This window comes from Triticum urartu, chromosome 5A (genome assembly GCF_056163025.1).
Source record: "Triticum urartu cultivar PI428250 chromosome 5A, HENAU_Tu73, whole genome shotgun sequence".
Lineage (NCBI taxonomy): Eukaryota > Viridiplantae > Streptophyta > Magnoliopsida > Poales > Poaceae > Triticum > Triticum urartu.
In genome coordinates this window covers 535,130,964-535,149,835 of record NC_141877.1, presented here as the reverse complement: position 1 = coordinate 535,149,835, position 18,872 = coordinate 535,130,964, and the positions used below count along the sequence as shown (strand labels likewise).

Here is an 18,872-nt window from a genome sequence, read left to right as displayed (position 1 = left end):
TATCGAAGGATCCTTTTCACTGCCGAATAGTGGCCCTCCTTAGGAGCGGATTGAAATCTTGCACACATACACACACTCAACATAATATCTGGCCTAGATGCACAAAGGTAAAGCAAGGAACCGATCATAGAGCGATATACCTTTTGATCCACTTCTTTACCATTTGGATCAAGATGAAGTTGACCATTTGTGGCCATGGGTGTCTTCATTGGCTTGACGTCTTGCATTTTGAATCTCTTGAGCATGTCTTGGATTTAACGAGATTGATTGATGAAGGTTCCGCCTCTCAATTGCTTCACTTGAAAACCGAGAAAGAACTTCAACTCTCCCATCATGCTCATCGCAAATTCCTTAGTCATAAGATTCTCAAACTCAACGTTAATAGCATGGTTAGTTGACCCAAAGATAATATCATCAACATATATTTGGCAGACAAACAACTCTCCTTTTACCCTCTTCGTAAAGAGAGTGGAATCTATTACCCCAATCTGGAACCCCTTCTCGCTTAGGAACGCCGTAAGGTGATCATACCAAGCACGAGGTGCTTGTTTGAGCCCATAGAGTGCCTTATGGAGTTCATAAACGTGAGAGGGATGATCGGGGTCTTCAAAACCGGGAGGTTGCTTGACATACACCAACTCCTTAAGAGGACCATTAAGAAATGCGCTCTTAACATCCATTTGATATAATTTGAAATCATGATGAGAGGCATAAGCAAGCAAGATGCGAATGGATTCGAGACGGGCAACGGGGGCAAAAGTTTCACCAAAGTCCAAACCTTCAACTTGGGTGAAACCTTGTGCCACTAACCTTGCCTTGTTCCTTATTACTTGTCCATATTCATCTTGTTTGTTCTTGAAAATCCACTTTGTTCCAATGACATTATGAAATTCCTTGGGTCATTCTACAAGGGTCCACACTTTGTTGCATGTGAAGTTGTTGAGTTCTTCATGCATGGCATCTATCCAATCTGGATCGTCAAGTGCATCTTCCACCTTAAGGGGTTCAACACAAGAGACAAACGAGTGATGTTCACAAAAGTTTGCCAAACGTCTACGAGTAGTTACCCCCTTTTTGATGCTTCCGTAGATGTTCTCGGTGAGGTGTTGAAGATGTTTTAGCTTGGCGGCCACTTTTTGCTCTTTGCGGTCAAGATCTTCTTCACTTGGTTTTGGACTTGATGAAGAAGCTTGCCCTTGAGATTGCTTTAGCCTTGGAGACACTCTTCTCTTTGCAACCACAGGTTCTTGCTCAGTAGGAAGTGATGACGATGAAGACACTTGTGGTTGGGGTTGATCTTGATCTTGATCATGACTTTGAGCTTGATCTTGAGCCTCAACGATTGAATCTTCATTATACGAAAGAGTTTGCTCTTGATCTTGCTCGGGAATATGAGGGTCTTGATCTTGTTCTTGGATAGGTTCATTATTTCCCGAAGCATCTTGGACAAGTGGTGTCAGTGATGACTTCCCTTGTGGAAAATCCTCAAGAGGGGCTCTTACTCCTTCTTCTTCTACTTGGACATGGGGTGTTTCTTGTGGAAGAATGTGGCCTATCCCCATTGTCCTTATAGCTTGTGAAGGAGCCTTATCACCTACAACACTAGGAACGATTTGCTCCATACGGGAGCCGTTATCTTCATCAAACTCCACATTTACCGTTTCCTCAATGCATCCGGTGGATTTATTGAGAACTCGGTAAGCATGAGAGTTTGATGCATATCCAACAAATATGCCCTCATAAGTTCTAGACTCAAATTTAGCTAACCGGGATTTTTTGTTTAAAATGAAACACTTACAACCGAATACCCGAAAGTATTTGACGTTGGGCTTTCTCCCGATTAGGAGCTCATAAGGGGTCTTGTTCTTGAGCTTGCGAAGATGAAGCCGGTTTGAAGCATGGCACGTGGTGTTGATGGCTTCTGCCCAAAGCTTGTATGGTGATTTGTACTCATCAAGCATGGTCCTCGCCATCTCAATAAGAGTCCGATTCTTCCTCTCCGCAACACCATTTTGTTGGGGAGTATATGGCGCAGCATATTGGTGCTTTATCCCCTCTTCACTCAAGAATTCATCCATTGTATAGTTTTTTAACTCGGTGCCATTGTCACTTCGGATTGCCTTGATCTCACAGTTATGTTGACGTTGAGCTTCTCTGGCAAAGTTGATGAAGGTTTCTTGAGTTTCATCTTTAGTCTTGAGAAAGAACACCCGAGAATACCTTGTGAAGTCATCAACAATGACAAGGCAATATCTCCTTCCTCCCAAACTATCATATGTTGGAGGCCCAAATAGATCCAAATGGATGAGCTCGAGGGGCCTCAAGGTGGTGATGATAGTCTTTACTTTATGAGCTTTTTCATGAAGCTTTCCAGCAATGCAAGCACTACAAGGACGATCTTTCGCAAAAGACACATTGGTTAGTCCAAGAATGTGCTCCCCCTTTAAGAGAGCTTGTAAATTTTTCATGCCCACGTGGGCTAGCCTACGGTGCCATAGCCACCCCACGTCGGCCTTGGCCATTAGGCATGTTGCAAGATGAGTTTTCTCTTTCGAGAAATCAACCACATAAAGGTTGTATTCAACATGCCCAAAGAAGACCACTTTGAGATTGCTTCTCTTAAATACGGTCACATGGAATTCACCAAAATGTGAATCATAACCGGCACGAGCCAATTGAATAGTAGAAAGTAAGTTGTAGTGAAGGGATTGGACAAGCATGACATTTGAAAGACATGAATCATTAGAGATTACCACCTTGCCCAAACCCAATATCTTCCCCTTGCTATTGTCACCGAAGGAGATGTTCGAAGAGGCCTTGAGTGAATCAACGAACTCCACAAGCATCTCCCTTTCTCCGGTCATATGATTGGTGCATCCCTTGTCGATCACCCATTGAGTTCCACCGGAGATATAGTCCTACAATAATCAAGCTTTGGTTATAGGTACCCATTTTGCAATGGGTCCTGGTGAGTTAGCAATGAGGGTCTTGGGAACCCAAATAGTCCAAGCATAATCATCATAGTTAGTTCCAACAAATTTTGCAAAGGTATAGCCATCATCTCCTCTCATGAGAACATATGATGGATTGTTCTTGCCGGCAAAATTCTTGGGAATGGCCTTGTCCCTAATGACCTTTCCATTCCCAACACCCTTCATTTCCTTCTCCTTCTCCTTGTGCCCTTCTTGCACAAACACTACCTTTTGGGGAGGGGAAGGAGTCGGACCGATCTTCTTGTTGTTCTTCTCCTTCCTTTTCTTACCACTCTTAGATGCGGGATTAAACCCAACTCCCTCCTTGGAAACACACTCCTTTTGGTTGCTCAAGAGATCGTTTAGGTTTTTCTCCCCTTGGATGCATGATACAAGCCCTTTCTCAATTTGAGCTTTCAACTTCTTATTTTCCTCTTGAAGGGAGGTGCAATCATGAGCAAAGTTAGCCGTACAAGCATCATCATTTTAAATCTATATGAGGTACGGAAGTGAGAGCCTTAATGGTTGTAGGTTTTCGTTGAGCATAAGACTCGGTGAGGGCAATGAGGTCACCTTTGACAACCTTGGAACTAATCACAAGGAACTCATGCTCCTCAACAAGTCTTGTATGGTCAACTAGAAGCTTTTCAACTCTAACGTTAAGAGCATCTTTATTCTCAAGAGCAAGTTGCAAAGCATCATTGGTTTTAACAAAGTCAATTTGATGAGAAGATAAGGCTTCCTCAAGTGATGCTCTCATGACACTCTCTTCATTAAGTTCGTGCTCGAGGAGATCAACTCTCTCTTTTTCCTCTATAAGGAGGTTCTCAACGTTCTCAATAAAGTCATCGTGTTCGGCAAGTGACTTAAGGAGATGGCCAAAACAAGCACGAGCTTCACCATGAAGAGTTTTCATGAAAGCCATTAAGGATTCCTCATCATTATCCACACCCTCCTCACACTCATCCTCCACTATCTCACATGAGACATTGGGAGTGTAGGTGTCGGGTTTCTTGGGTTTGGACTTTGTTTTTACCTCTTTGGCCATGAGGCACCGATGAGTGAATGGCTTGTCCTCGTTTGGAGAGTCGAAGAGGCCGGTGGTGGAGGAGGAGGTAGTGGCATGCATGGCAAAGGCGGCCGTGCCCACTTGATCATCATCACCATCATCTTCATCTCCAGACATGTATTCTTCATGAACAAGAGCCTTGTCATCCTTCCTCTTTGAAAATTTCTTCTTCTTAAGCACAAGCTTCTCGGACTTGTCTTCACGTCTCTCGTATGGACAATCATGAACAAAGTGTCTTGGGCTATCACAATTGTAGCATTTCCTTCGTCCAAACGATCTTCCTTGAAGATTTCTTCCTTTGTTTGCCATGGTCCCGGAGTACTTCTTGACTAAGAGAGCCAAGTCTTCTGCAAAATCATTTGCTGGGCACGAGGTATCATTATCCTCCTCACATATCTCTTCACTCACTTCTTCCTCCCTTGAGGATTGGCTCATCACTTTCTTGGCCTTCAAGGCAAGATTGGAGTTCTTGGTTGCTTGAGCTATTGCAAAAAATTTCTTGGACTTGGTTTCCAAAAGAACATGGGTAGAGAAGGTGGAAACAACTTGAGCCGAAGTCAACTTGTGATAGTCCGGACGTTGATGAACCATCATGACCATGGTATGTTCCGTGAGAACCATAGCATCTATGAACTTTTCCTTGATGAAATCATCATTTGCCCAAGTGCACCCAAAGGTTCTCAAGTTGAGCACAAGGGACTTCAACCTTCGGTAAACCTCTTCTGCGGACTCACCCTCATTCCTCACAAAGAGATTGACTTCTTGTTTGAGCAAGGCCAACCGAGATCTTCGAATTGCCTCATCTCCTTCAAGAGCCTCCTCAACGCAATCCCAAATTTCCTTTGCGGTTTTGAGAAGAGCAATGGAATCACTATAGTCTTCAGTCACAGCGTTGCGAAGCATGTTGTGCGCGGTAGCACTGAGTTGATCGTCAACTGCTTCCCTTGGAGTGAGATTCATTGGGTCCTTCGGGTTGAATACATTGACCACAATCCACCACAATTGAGTTGAAGCACTGCGCATGTGAGACTCCATATCTAGCTTCCACTTAGCAAATGCATTAGCTTTCAAAGGGGGCGGAGGCCCAACAGGATTAATGCGGGGATGTTGCAAGGGTTGAGGAGAGTAAAAGGGTTCCACGGCATTGTACTGGGGAACTTGAGTATGAGCCGGAGAAGCAAGAGGTTCCCTTGAGTCATCCGCATCATGAACCTCATTCGGATTAAACGAGTTTGATGTGGATGTTGATGGCTTTAAGCGAGCATCAATTTCCTCCTTGACCGAGGCCCGAACCTCTTTCAACATAGAGACTTTGAGGTCCACAAACATTGAAAGAAGATCGGCCGCGGTCAAGGGGACATTCAGGTTAGTAGGAGTGGCGGGAGCAATGACAGGAGCACCAAGTGTCTCGGTCGCGGCGGGGGGTTGGTTTTGACCATCCCCCACAACGGGTAGGCCACCTCCCTCATTCCCTAGATCGACCATATCCTCTAAGGTTGTAAAACCTTATATTAGAGCACGAGGCTCTGAAACCAATTGAAAGGATCAATACGGTCGACTAGAGGGGGGTGAATAGGAGACTACAAATTTTAATATTTCTGGTAGATTTTAAGGCTTAGCGGATAAAAGAGTCCACTAGATATGCAACTAGGTGAATGCAACCTATATGACAAGCAAGCTCCAAGATAGATATGCTAGGCAACAAACTACTTAGCAAGCTAATAAGCATACAACAACAAAGAAAGGTGCGGGAAAGGATTAACCACAAGTGAGACGAGGACGCGGATTTTAACCCGAAGTTCACTCTTCCTTGGGGAAGAGCTAATCTCCGTTTGGAGTGGTGCTGGAGCCAAAGCTTGCGGAACACCACCAAAGGCTCACCGTATTCTCCTTCGAGTCACCCCAACGGATGAGCCTCGAAACACTCGGGGTTGGTCTTGAAGGCGACCACCACACCTTTACAAACTTCTCCGGAGCACACCACAAGCAAGGAAGCTTCCGGAGGAACCTCTAACCGCCTAGGAGCCCAAGCTCCAAGAGTAACAAGTCAATGGGGAAGAAATGTTGCGGGGAACGCGATTTGGTTTGGTCAAGTTGTAGATCGGGTCTTGCTCTCCCAATCCCCAAAGTTTCAACAAGTTTGGGTGGAGGGATTGAGAGTATTGAGCAAAATGGGTGTAGCAATGGTGGAGCTCAACAAGACATTAGGGTTGAGGGTTGGAGGTGGAAGAAGGGCCTTTAAATAGTGTTCATGGGCTGGTGGGGATTTCTGCCCGTTGGACCCCGTGCGCACGGGCTAAGTCAGCCCCGTGCACACGGGGTACACAGAGACAAACACACCACCCCGTGCGCACGGGGGTCAACAGACCCCGTGCGCACGGGGTACTCAGAGAGTTTACATAGGACCCCGTGCGCACGGGGTACCCAGAGAGTTACGCAGTACCCCGTGCGCACGGGGGTCAAAAGACCCCGTGCGCACGGGGTACCCAGTAACTTTCTGTTGCAACTTTCTGAGTACCACAGCACACACACTAGGTTCTTTTTAGGTGGTCGGAGTGGGAAGGGTAAGAGAGTAAGGCTCGGCAAAGGCATTCCCACACGACATTTATCCACACAAACCCCTCTTAATAGTGCGGTCTTTCCTACGACTCGAAGCAAACCAAAACTAAACCTTCGAAGCATCGAAAGACCACGCCTTTGCCCTTTTTGAAATGGGGGGGGGGTCGCACATCTCCATCGCGGGCACTTAGAACCAATAACCTGACATAAACTTTAGCCACCGATATTAGTTCGACTAACCACATTGTCATCACACCAAAATATAGCATAAGTGCCATTAGCACTTTCACCACTAGTCCCAGCAGTATTAGGTTTATCTTTGATGACTTGGTTACTATTACCAGTGTCCATATCCTCTCCAAGCAAATCATCCTCACTTGTATCAAATTCCTCTTCAGTGTGCTTTTTCTGTGAAGGATTATCATCAGGGCCTGGAGGTATTCTGATTGACCACTTCCCAAACCAGTTTCCACAGAAAATTTGAGCAAATATAGTTCATAGTTAATCTCCACCATTCTGGGAATCTTGGTAGTATCTCTCACAGCAACCTGAATCCTCACCTTCTCATAAAAGCTTCTGAAGATGGTGTGCCAGTCTATATTGACAAGGACACCAAGCATAGTAGATATCTGAGAAATAATGTTCCAAGATATCCATTTGGGAGGTATCCCTTCAATCACAATCCAAGTTTCCTCCAGATAATCAAAAGCTGGCATCTCTCCACTCCAATCACTAAAGGAAATAGTCACTCCTTCTTTCTTCAGGTTGATGGAGGGGTATTCCACCAGCTCTTTGATCTTTTTGTTGGGGGGGAAGCTCACAATAAACTTTTTGCTGTCATATTTTCTGATTTGCCAGGGCCAATTGGTTTTCCACATCTCAGAGAAGCAGACACCCAGCTTTGTTTCATTGATCTCACCTTTTTCAACTAACACTAGCCCAACATTTCCAAAATCCAGCCATTCATTGTCTTCCTTGCCACCAGTCTCTATGTGGAAAAAACCTAGTCCATTGCTGGCACTTCCCCAGTACATGGCTGCTGGATATGGCTTGTACCAGGTGGGACAGGAGTGCATATGGTGGCCAGGAGTCTTGCATATGAAGCAAACTTTGGGGGTGGGGCACATACCAACAAAATGTCCAGGCTGCCCACAATTATAACAGATAGCTCCAACATATTTAGGATCAATGTTGAAGGAAGCCGAATCTTCACTGGGAGCACTTGTCTGCACAGTTGTCTGCCTGTTCCTCTGATTCTTCTTCTTCTTGTTCTTGCTGGACTCTGGCTGACTACTCTGCACACTATCTCCAACTGAAGATCCACTTCCTCCAAACTGATTTTGTTGCATCTGAGGATTAAAAGGCTATGGGAACACCTGAGTAGGAAGTAAGTACTGAAAGGGGAACTGCTGATGATTCGCCCACTATGGCATCTGATGCATCTGCTGCATCTGAGGATTCCAGCCTCCTTGATACCCATACATCTGCCCTCCTCCTGCCTGCATCATGGCTTGAGCAGAACCGACTGGAAACAAAGGCGGATTGGCGTAGATCGACATATGCGGCGGAATAGCTTGAGCCATCTGTGGAGCCAGTGTCGGCAGAGCGGCCCCCACCTACACCGACGGCGTGGGAGCAGGGGGACGGCCAATGCGGCCCCTCCCCGAGTCGTACCTTCCTCCATGACTGCTGCCATCTCAACCCCCTCCCCCCAGCCATCTTGATAATGGAGGCGAAAGGGATCTTGCCCGATTTCCTAGCCCAGTAATCTCTAGAGAAGGAGAAGAACTTAGGAGCTGTCAATCGATCTGAACTACCGACGGGGTGGCAATCTGCTGCAGAGAAATCGCCTAATATAAATTTGTCTTTCTGGATCCACACTAGATTGGATCTGCCGGGCCTGCTACGGATCGCACGAACCCTAGCTTGCCCTCGCTCGGGGCCCTGGAGCGGATCAGCAAGGGGAGACGCCTTTTGAAGGGGCGCCACCACCTCTCCCGCAAAAGGTATGGGGACAGGGCAAGCGGGGTCCGCCGTTATCTTCTCACTGACCTGCAGGGCCCTCCTGGCAGTGGCTCTCTGATCCCCACCTCGTCTCCCCGGCGAGCTGAACTATAACGGCGGTGGCGAAGAGCGGCTCTTCCCACCAGCATTGTTCCTCCTGGGCGCCATGGGAGAGCCTGGAGGCGTGGCATCTTGTACTCCATTCAAGTTCAGCCCCGGATCGACGGCGGCGGCCAGGACGAGACGCCTTGCAGTGGCGCACCCGAAGGAATCACCCCAAGCATGCCCTCCCATCTCAGAGCTCTGCGGGGATCTTCGGATTTCGCCTATGCCCTTGCTCACTTCACGAAATCGGCCGACGGGGAGTGTGGGTATATGGGCATCCTCTGCCTCTCCACCGTTGTAGCCTTGTCGTAAATCCGCTTCGCCAAAATCCTCTGTTCCTCTTATGCTCCTAGACGGCAGGCTTCTGCAAAGTTGCTCACCGCAGCACGCGTGGCTGGATCTCTCGCCACCGCCACCGCCTGATCTGCCACCTTCCACTCCTGGACCCGCCAGATCCACGACGTTGTGGCATCGCGTATCCTTGTTGCCCGATCCGCCCAACTCCGACTCCCCTCCACCATGGCTATGGCCTACGGGATCGGTGAGATCAATCTCACCAAACCCGCGAGATCTTCCTGAACTCGGGGAGGGAAACGGGTGGGGGAAGGGGGAGGGGGAGCGGCCTCGGCCGCCGGCGCCGGTCTTCGACGCCGAGGAGGCATGTCGCGAGGTCCGAGCGGCGAGATCTACGGCGGGGCCGATGGCAGGCGGGGGGCGTGAGGTCGCCGTGGTTAGGAGCGGGGGAGCGTGATGGCACAGACCATGAAAATGAAGGTATCAAAGTATCGAACGGCAGATTGCTGATACAGACACAAGATTATTTCCTTTCCCGGATTATTTCAGCTGGTACGTACTTCTTGGGGTCAAGAGGCAGATGCAGCAGCAGCAGCAGAGCAACTTTTTTCCATCCACTCTCATGTATATATCTGGTAGATCATGGATATTGATGATTCTGGCCTTTGGGTAGTTTTAAATTATTACATCAACAGGGTAAACAATTGTTCAGGTAATCAAATGATATCACACCAAGGCTACAGAATTTAGCACTGAGGCATCCTGGAGTAATCTAGAATCCATAATACAAACATGATCGCTCTAGAGATGAGAGGTAATCTTGCATACTACAGGCATCATCATTGTAGAGATAACAGGCAATCTGGCAGTACTAATAGCACACGAACATAGTGCTAGGCGTCAAATTGTACCAGTTCATTAAACTCTGTAGAAAGGAACAGCTGATGCTTATCAAGAGATGAAGGAACCGGCTGGCAGATGGGTAATAGACTTCTCCGACTAATCAGCCAGTAGTATTTCTTGGGGTTGAGAGGTAGATGCGCCAGCAGCTGCAGCTTCTTCATGTGATCTGATGCGCGTTGGATATTGCACCCCATATATCTGGCAGATCACATATTCACATATATAGTTATAATATCTCCAACCTTGGCATCATTGAAGAACAATAACACCAGCAGAACTTCATGTATAAGCAAATAAGCAACGGAGCTTGAAATGCCGACGGTACAGAAAACTAAAATTGAAATGCAAAATAGAAATGGTCTCCATCGCCACAAGCATCATCATTCAAACAACGGCTTTAATACTGGCAGTGCTGACCTGTGAAGTCGACGCGTTCATTTCTCCACTTGAAAGCTCTGTCCTCTGCAGCTTCTCAGGCAAGGTCTCCATCCCCATGCACGACAGCAGCAGCCACACATACGTGAGCAGCTCCACGCCGGTGCCCAAACTCTTGGCATGTAGATACCCACGGCTCCTACTTGCAGAGAAGCAGAGCATCTCCACCCACACGCCTTCAATAACCTCCCACATCTTGTTGTCATCACCTAGATCCAACAACGCTTTAGTGAGCTTCCATGCATCTTGGATGAATTGTGTAGTTGGATATATCTCTGCATCCGGCGAAAATTCTGTGCATTCAGCAACTTCTCTGCATTCTGTGAGCTGCAACCTGGAGATTATTATCTGCACAAGTTCTCTTTCGATCTTCTCAAGCCATTCCCTTTCGGCCTTGAGGATCTCCTTGGACATGCCGTTGCCAACCTTCCAACAAAGTGAGCCTTTGCTCCTGAGGATCCACTTCGACACGCCCTTGAGAACCTTCCGTGTAACTGAATCTTCGCTCCTCGAGATGTCCTTCGGCCGTTGCTTTTCTTCCGTCAGGATGTCTTTAAGCCATTGCTTTTCTCCTTTCAGGATGTCCTTGAGCCATGGTTTTTTGGCCTTGAAAATCTTCTTGAGCGATGGCTTCTCATCCATGAGGATCTCCTCAACTTCAGCATTAGCGGTCATAAAAAGATGTCTTCTGGTGCCGGCCAGTAACATCTCAGGATTGACAAACAGTAGATATATCATGTAATTGGACATTTCCCTGCACCGGATGGCTCTTTTGTGATGAGGAGATCTTTCACACCAAACAGCACACCCATGGCCATCGCCAGATGCATCCTGAATACATTGAGCAGTGGCGCACTGGTGATCTGCTGATGCTCCCATGAAGTAGAAGCAGAAATCCGTGGCGATGTGCCAGAGAAGGATGCTCTCGTCGAATGGCCTCCTTATGCTGCAACCGAGGTCTTGCTCGCACTTGTTGGCCTGAAGTGTCCATAGGCCTCTGCGGTCATTGAACTTCCAATAACTGTCAACATCCTTCATTTGATCTTCCCACCCATTCTTCACATACTTAAGAACCAACTCTGTAATGGCAAAAGATGTGTCGCAGGGCTTCATGGACCAATGTTGGTCAAGAAAGTCCTTGCAATTGAAGAAGTTCATGATGCACATCTTCTTGATGTGCCTTTTGTTGCGAGCAAAGAATCCTACCAGTGTATATTGGCCTACAAAGCTAGTTTTCAGTACCTCATTACTCAGGGCACTTAGTAGACTACCAATAAGGCCAGTTGTTTTTGCCTGTTCATATAGGCCAGCAACCAGAGATCCCAAACTGAATTTCACTTGACCCTTTGCAATACTTTCTCTCATCAAAGAAATACTGTAAAACTCCAGCACAGCTGTACAGTAGAATAAGGCATATGTAACCTTGACATCGTCAGCATTATAAGCTTCACTGTGACTATTGTGGAAGAGGCCGATGGCTGCCCATGGCAGAAACAGAGCTGAAACCCGTAACCAGCTAGAAAGAAGCCCCAAGATACTTACGTTTACCTTGCTTCTTTCATCCCATAAGATGAACATCTTTCTTTTAGTGTAGAGAAGATCAAATGCTCCAAATAGTTTATTTTGCAACAAAGCATATGCTTGTTTTCCCTCGAGAACCCAGAAGGATTTCAGGATACCAACTCGATCAGAATACGGTGATGCAAGGTCCAGAAATAGCTTATGGGCCCCAAGGTCCATATTATAGTCATCAAGTCGGCTTCTTTGTTCCCTTTCTTGGTTTCCCAGGCTTCCCAGTTTTACATTTATTTGGTTTAGGACACTTCTCCATGTGTTTGATGTCTGAGGGTGGGTGTCAGACTCAAGATCCATCACAGCAGCTTCTCCTTGTGCTCCAGGTTGATGATCGGCCTCGAGGTCCACCGCTTCATCTTCTCCTTGTGCTTGAGGCACATGAGTGTCAGTCTGAAGGTAAACTCCATCACTTTCTTGTGCTTGACGATGAGGGTTGGTCTGGACAAAAGCCCTTGCCTTTTGCACGTAGTCTTCAAGCGAGTTGATCCTGCTTTCTCTGTTTGTGGTCCTCCTCGGAGCAGGGCTAACTAGACTGTTAATGCTAGCGCTGTTGAGAGCCCAGGGCTTCTCTATGCATTTGAGGATCCCGGGGACAAAGAACAAGATCGCTGCCTGCAACAACCTCTTGTCGCCGCCTGGCCATGATTTGCAGAACACGTAGATGGCTACCGTGATCTGGGACACGGCCGTGATGACGTGCCGTGTCCATAGCTCGTTGTCCTCAATGTTGTACGGAGTTATGCAGTCCTGTCCACCGAGGTGTGTCAGGAGAACCGGCGCCCACACCACCTCCAGGATACTATTGCCCTGCCCAGAGCTACAATCTTGCCTCCTCTGGCGTCCGAAAAGGATGGCAAGGGCGTATATTGCCAGAGCATCGCTGCCTAGGTACGCAAGCCATATTATTGATCTGAACCAGGAAGGGATAGCATGCTTACGGTGGGCAGCAGAGAGGAAGAGGAGCCACTGAACCAAGAGGCTGCCCAGGACGAGGACACGCAGCTGCCACTCCTCCCACCATTGCACAGCACCGGAGATACCCATCTCTGGCTTTTCCCTGCTGTCTCCGGCTTTCACTCAGTCATCGGTTGAAGAGAGCTCCATCTCCATCTTATTGGAAGTAGAGGAGAGGTAGTGGTGAAGACCGGTGAGGAAAAGGATGCGCAGCTGCCTGCCAATCAATTCACACAGACAATTGGACAGTCTTGATGGCTTGAAGAACTATTGGATGGTCTGGATGGATTAGAGACACGCCCCTACCATTACTCCATTAGCAACCTCAAGTCGTCGGAAGTCGTCTTCCTACTGTTCATCAACGCGTGGGATGCAGACGGACGTGTCTGTCCGAGAAGCAAAAAAATTGCACCAATTGTCGTTACTTTAAAGAATCATGTTAGCTGAATTTTTCTGTTTGCCGACATGCGGACGCCCGCTTACATCCCTATCAAGTATCAACACGGCTCCTCTGAAGTCAATAATAACTCCATTGTTTCTTTTCGCCATCCCTGAATCATATACGTAGATGAATACTAATAATAGTAGAGGTCGTCGCCATTGCAGCTCCATAGTGAATATTCATGCATAATATATGTGCTACTCCTAAATACTCAAGTACGCCCAGTGCAGCTCATCAACCAAACCTTCCCTTTAGCTCTTCCCGTCCTACGTACTACAGTATGCACTCACAAGTGAGAGAATCCAAATCTCCAACTCGAACAACTCTGTTGAGTGTTGGTGATATGAAAGAAGCACTCCGGCAGTTCTCATTAGCTGGCTAACTCATCCAGCTAAAGCTAGGTACGTACGTATCAGGAGTTCAGGCCGCAGTGGGACGGAATGGGAATAAATGCAAGCACCTGGCGGGCGGGCGGAGGCGGGCCTGGGTCCTGGCGCTCTTCCCAGCTTCCAGCGAACGGAGGAGGCCTTTAGATTTAAGACGAGGTTGATGAAGTGATCCGATCCGGCTCGTCGTAATCGCCCGGCGGCTGGACGTCGACGAGACCATCTCCTCGCCCACTCCGCCGCCTGGAGTGTCGCGCGCCATCGGTGATCAGGTCCACTGGCTCCCCATGCCCTGGTTGCGCGACGGCGGCGTCTCGTCTCCACGCCACCACCAGCACCGCCGACGAGTCTGTCTCTGGTGCCTGCGTACGAGCGCGCGGCCGCGCCGGTAACTCGTCTGATTCTTTTTTTATTTTTTATTTTTGAGGTGACGGTGAGCTCGGGTGTTGTTGGATTCTCACTTGGAACGGGATTGTTTTTTTTTTTAGGGATGAACATGAGTTTATTCATCAAAAAAACACAGAGTCAATTACAGCGGTGGTGCTTGAACTTGACGCAAACAGTTATTTTGGTGCTAGAACTTGCGACAAACATCGAACTGGTGTAACAACTTGGCTCGGACGTGCAAATACGATGCAAATCTTGGGTGTGTACACCCGAGCCGCTGATTAGGTGCGCCAACATGGCATGGGTCCCGCCGTCAGTGACTCGAAGGCAGATAGGAGGGTGTGTGGCCAGTTTTTTTGCGAAAACTCCCTTGAACTATCCCCCCCCCCCCCCCCCACAAAAGCCATGTCGATGTTGGAAGATGCCGTTTCATTTTTTTCCGACTCTATGGCCAGTGGGCCCATGTGTACATACTGAAAATTAATAACAAGAAAAGAAAAGGAGGCCTCCACGTTTAGAACGTGTGACCCTTGCCCATGTCAGAGTCGATCCTGGTTGCTACACCATTCAGTCTTTACAACTTCAAATAAATTTGGTATTCATCAATTGAATATTTAAATATAAGCAGCACATGTATATTTTTCTATTAATTAAACATTTAAACGTCCATATTTAATAAAATAATTTATATAATACATGTGTGTATGTTTAAATCTACTAATCATCGTTTGTATGTATAATATTTATAAAAATAAATAGTTGAACATTATTTTAATTACTTACGTTTCACAAATATTTTAAAAAGAACTAGCGCGTGCAAAATGGGCTGCACTATCTGCAGCCGATCTAAGCTCCACATGTATCGTCCTTATACTACATTAACTTTTTTTTGACACAAACTACATTAACTGTTGTTATCCTTGTCAGACATCTGAATGTAATTGGTGCAGTGGCTATGAGCGCGTGCAGCCTAACAGTAGGTTGCGTGCTGAATTCTCAAAAAAAAAACTAGATCAAGTGTTGGAGTGTAGGGGTTTAACATTTTCCCTTTTAATTTTCAGGTCGGGGCTCACATGTCATACATCAAATAAAACAAAATACCATCTACCGCGTGGGCAGGGTCTTCTTTTGTGAGAAATAAAATACATTGAGGTTTTTTTGCAAAAAAACAGACCACACACTTCTAGCCACTGACAGATGGCCCCACGCCACACTAGCGGCCAAGTCAGCGTTGATTTCGTATCCAAACGCGGTTAGCACTCTATTTGCACACCCGAGTCAAGTTATTACATCAGTACAATGTATATCACAAGTTCTAGCATTAAAATGACCGTTTACACCAAGTTCAAGCATCATCGGTGTAATCGACTCAAAATCACAATTTGTGGGATACATAAATGTCATGGGATTGAATGAGCCACACATGGCGCTCCTGGACTAAATTAAAAGAAAATTTAGCTAAACTATCAGCATCTTTGTTTGAACGACGCCCTTCATAGACTATCTTGCTGTTGACACTCACAGCCCTTGCTCTAATTTCGGTGATGATGGATCCATAAACGCCCCTGACATTCCGGTTTATATCATCTACCACTTGTTTTGCATCCGACGCAATAATGATGTTTTGAAGACCTAAATCTTTTACCAGTGCAAAAGCTTCTCGGCAAGCTATCGCCTCCAGAGTAGGTGCATCGTGTACTCCTGAGATCACTAGAGAAGAGCTTCCCAGGTATGCGCCATGCTCGTCTCGGCAAACTGCGGCGGCTGTTCCACTCATGTGATGCTTTGAGACACCTGCGAAACTTTGCATAGCCAGCCGGCGGAGCCTTGGGCCTTGTGTTACCAATTGGAGCTTGCTGATTCAGGCCTCTCGGTTTCCTGGCTGGTTGCTGATCCTTTATAATTTCCAGTTCCGTCATGTACCTACTAATGAACGTATGAGTTGCTTGAGGGCTCTGAAATTCGCCTTCATATATTGCCTTTTTGCCGCGCTGTCCATGTCGCCCACAATGTGATTGCTAAAAGTAATTGACAAAAAACTACCACATTTCACATAAGCGTCCCACAGAACTATCACATTTTGAAAACTGACCAAAAACTCCAGTTTAACGCTGATTTCGTGACAAAAAACTACCACATCGCGTTGATGACTGATTGAAGCGTTTTAAACGACTTTCTGACAGACCTGGCCCACCGGTCGGGACGGAGGCCGCGCTAACGGCTAACGGCGCTCGCCTGCCGCTCGTTAGCCGCGCGTGTCGGTCGGGCCCGGTCGGACCAGGCATAACCTGGCCGAACGGCTCGCTCCTCGTCCTCACCACCTCACTCTCCCCCGACTCACTCTGCTCCTTTGCTCTCCACTGCTCCTCTTCTTCTTCTCGCACTCCGGCGACGCCGCGACCATGCCGTCGTGGCCCAACAGCAACGAGACCTCTGACGATGATGACGAGTACATGAGCGAGTTCAGTAGCATGAATATGGAGTATTTTGTAAGTCAGCTCAATCTCTCCTCTCCTCTCCTCTGCTAGGGTTAGGGTTAGGGTTTGAAGAAGGATAGGGATTTCCCCATTTAAATTCATGTATGCGAGTTGCAGTTGACATATATGTGTTTCCTGCTGCAGCAAACTCCAGATACTGTGATAGATCCAAGCTTTTCTGGGCTTGTGACTGAATCTGACCGTAGGTGCATCCTGCACAGGGAGAGGGCTGGCAAATTTGTGGCATTTGAAGGCACTGACACTGGCAGGAGATTCATAGGATGTGCAACTGAGGTAATGAACCAAGTTGTCATGGCTGTGATTGATTCTTTTTGTGCTTTTCTGAATAATGTTGCTGCTTTACTCATTTTTGATTAATTATAAGAACATTGCTATGTCTAAATTATGTACTTGTAGCAAAGAGCAATGGAAACATAGCACTGATTTATAATTTGTAGCATAGAGTTAGCTAGTGTATTGTAGCTACATATATGAGTACTGTTTATGATTTGTTATTGTGAATATGTTTGTTAATGAAGAATAAAGCTCACTTTAAATTTAACTGAATTTTCAGGATGGTGTGAACTGTGGTGTTTTAGAGTGGGTAGATGCCCCTTGGCCTGTGATTTTGCAAAGGTGCTTAACCAAGCTCTGGGATATGTATCATGAGGAGAACCTTGGTAGAGTGCAAGACAAAGAGGCTCATGAGATAGAGGTTGAGAAACTGAAGAAGGAGCTGGATTCTCTTGGCCATCAGTACAGTCAGCTTGTGGATGATGTATCCAAGCTATTTGATTACCAGGATGGGTAGAAATCCCATGACATGGATTACACAAGCCAGGCAATCAATGAACTTAAGGAGAAGAAGCATCAGCTTGAGGAGCGGCAAAGATTGAGATTCAAATGGAGAAGCTTAAGCTCAAGAAAGAACAAAGGTGCATCCTGCAGAGTCAAGCTGATATCATTCAAAACACCAGGAAAGCCATGAAGGAGATACAAGTTGAGAGAGACCTCCTTAAAGAAGAGAAGAAGAAGCTGGAGCATATCATTGTTGAGCTCTTGAAGGCAGTTCATGGGTGCAAAGAAAAGCTAGACAAGATCAAAGAAGTTGTCATGGAGGAGTGAAGTGGTAGCTAGGGTTGGTAAGTGAATATGAGGCCTATATATATAACTGGCCTAGTACTAGAATCTGATGCAGATATGCATCTTAGTATTAATATGAACTCCCTATGAACTGCCTATGGTTTCAGATCATTTTGGTTGTGTTGTTGGGTGTTGTAATGCCCCTGATCTGTAATGCTCTAAGATAATCCTATTTGTAATGCCACCTGAACCATATTATCCAGATGTTGTTATTGTTGGAAATATGCCCTAGAGGCAATAATAAATTGGTTATTATTATATTTCCTTGTTCATGATAATCGTTTATTATCCATGCTAGAATTGTATTGATAGGAAACTCAGATACATGTGTGGATACATAGACGACACCATGTCCCTAGTAAGCCTCTAGTTGACTAGCTCGTTGATCAATAGATGGTTAAAGTTTCCTGACCATGGACATTGGATGTCGTTGATAACGTGATCACATCATTAGGAGAATGATGTGATGGACAAGACCCAATCCTAAGCCTAGCACAAGATCGTGTAGTTCGTTTGCTAAAGCTTTTCTAATGTCAAGTATCATTTCCTTAGACCATGAGATTGTGCAACTCCCGGATACCGTAGGAGTGCTTTGGGTGTGCCAAACGTCACAACGTAACTAGGTGGCTATAAAGGTTCACTACAGGTATCTCCGAAAGTGTCTGTTGGGTTGGCATGAATTGAGACTGGGATTTGTCACTCCGTGTAACGGAGAGGTATCTCTGGGCCCACTCGGTAGGACATCATCATAATGTGCACAATGTGACCAAGGAGTTGATCACGGGATGATGTGTTACGGAATGAGTAAAGAGACTTGCCGGTAACGAGATTGAACAAGGTATCGGGATACCGATGATCGAATCTCGGGCAAGTACAATACCGCTGGACAAAGGGAATTGAATACGGGATTGATTGAATCCTCGACATCGTGGTTCATCCGATGAGATCATCGTGGAACATGTGGGAGCCAACATGGGTATCCAGATCCCGCTGTTGGTTATTGGCCGGAGAGTTGTCTCGGTCATGTCTGCATGGTTCCCGAACCCGTAGGGTCTACACACTTAAGGTTCGATGACGCTAGAGTTATTAGGAAGACTTGTATGTGATTACCGAATGTTGTTCGGAGTCCCGGATGAGATCCCGTACGTCACGAGGAGTTCCGGCATG

The 18,872-nt window shown here is 46.6% G+C and overlaps 2 protein-coding genes and 2 pseudogenes across 3 annotated transcripts; 1 reads left to right on the top strand and 3 right to left on the bottom strand.

The window, feature by feature from the left end:
• Nucleotides 1-899: 899 nt before the first annotated feature.
• Nucleotides 900-5,526, bottom strand: LOC147972567 (uncharacterized; annotated as a pseudogene).
• Nucleotides 5,527-8,024: 2,498 nt separating this feature from the next.
• Nucleotides 8,025-9,230, bottom strand: LOC147972566 (uncharacterized; annotated as a pseudogene).
• Nucleotides 9,231-9,643: 413 nt separating this feature from the next.
• LOC125510340 (uncharacterized) lies at nucleotides 9,644-14,278 on the bottom strand. Of its 2 annotated transcripts, none has more exons than XM_048675493.2 (2): nucleotides 10,324-14,278; nucleotides 9,644-10,104 (listed from the first exon to the last, which is right to left on the bottom strand). In XM_048675493.2, the coding sequence occupies exons 1-2, from the start codon at nucleotides 12,958-12,960 to the stop codon at nucleotides 10,003-10,005; spliced, it is 2,739 nt and encodes a 912-aa protein (XP_048531450.1). In that variant the 5' UTR covers nucleotides 12,961-14,278; the 3' UTR covers nucleotides 9,644-10,002. The 2 variants fall into 2 exon arrangements, 1 of the variants encoding a protein (XP_048531450.1); XR_015602602.1 differs by having other exon boundaries at nucleotides 9,973-10,104; nucleotides 13,773-14,278.
• A 2,209-nt stretch (nucleotides 14,279-16,487) lies between these two features.
• LOC147972565 (uncharacterized) lies at nucleotides 16,488-17,373 on the top strand. Its single transcript, XM_087524386.1, has 3 exons — nucleotides 16,488-16,574; nucleotides 16,707-16,856; nucleotides 17,137-17,373. The coding sequence occupies exons 1-3, from the start codon at nucleotides 16,488-16,490 to the stop codon at nucleotides 17,371-17,373; spliced, it is 474 nt and encodes a 157-aa protein (XP_087380512.1).
• Nucleotides 17,374-18,872: the final 1,499 nt, after the last annotated feature.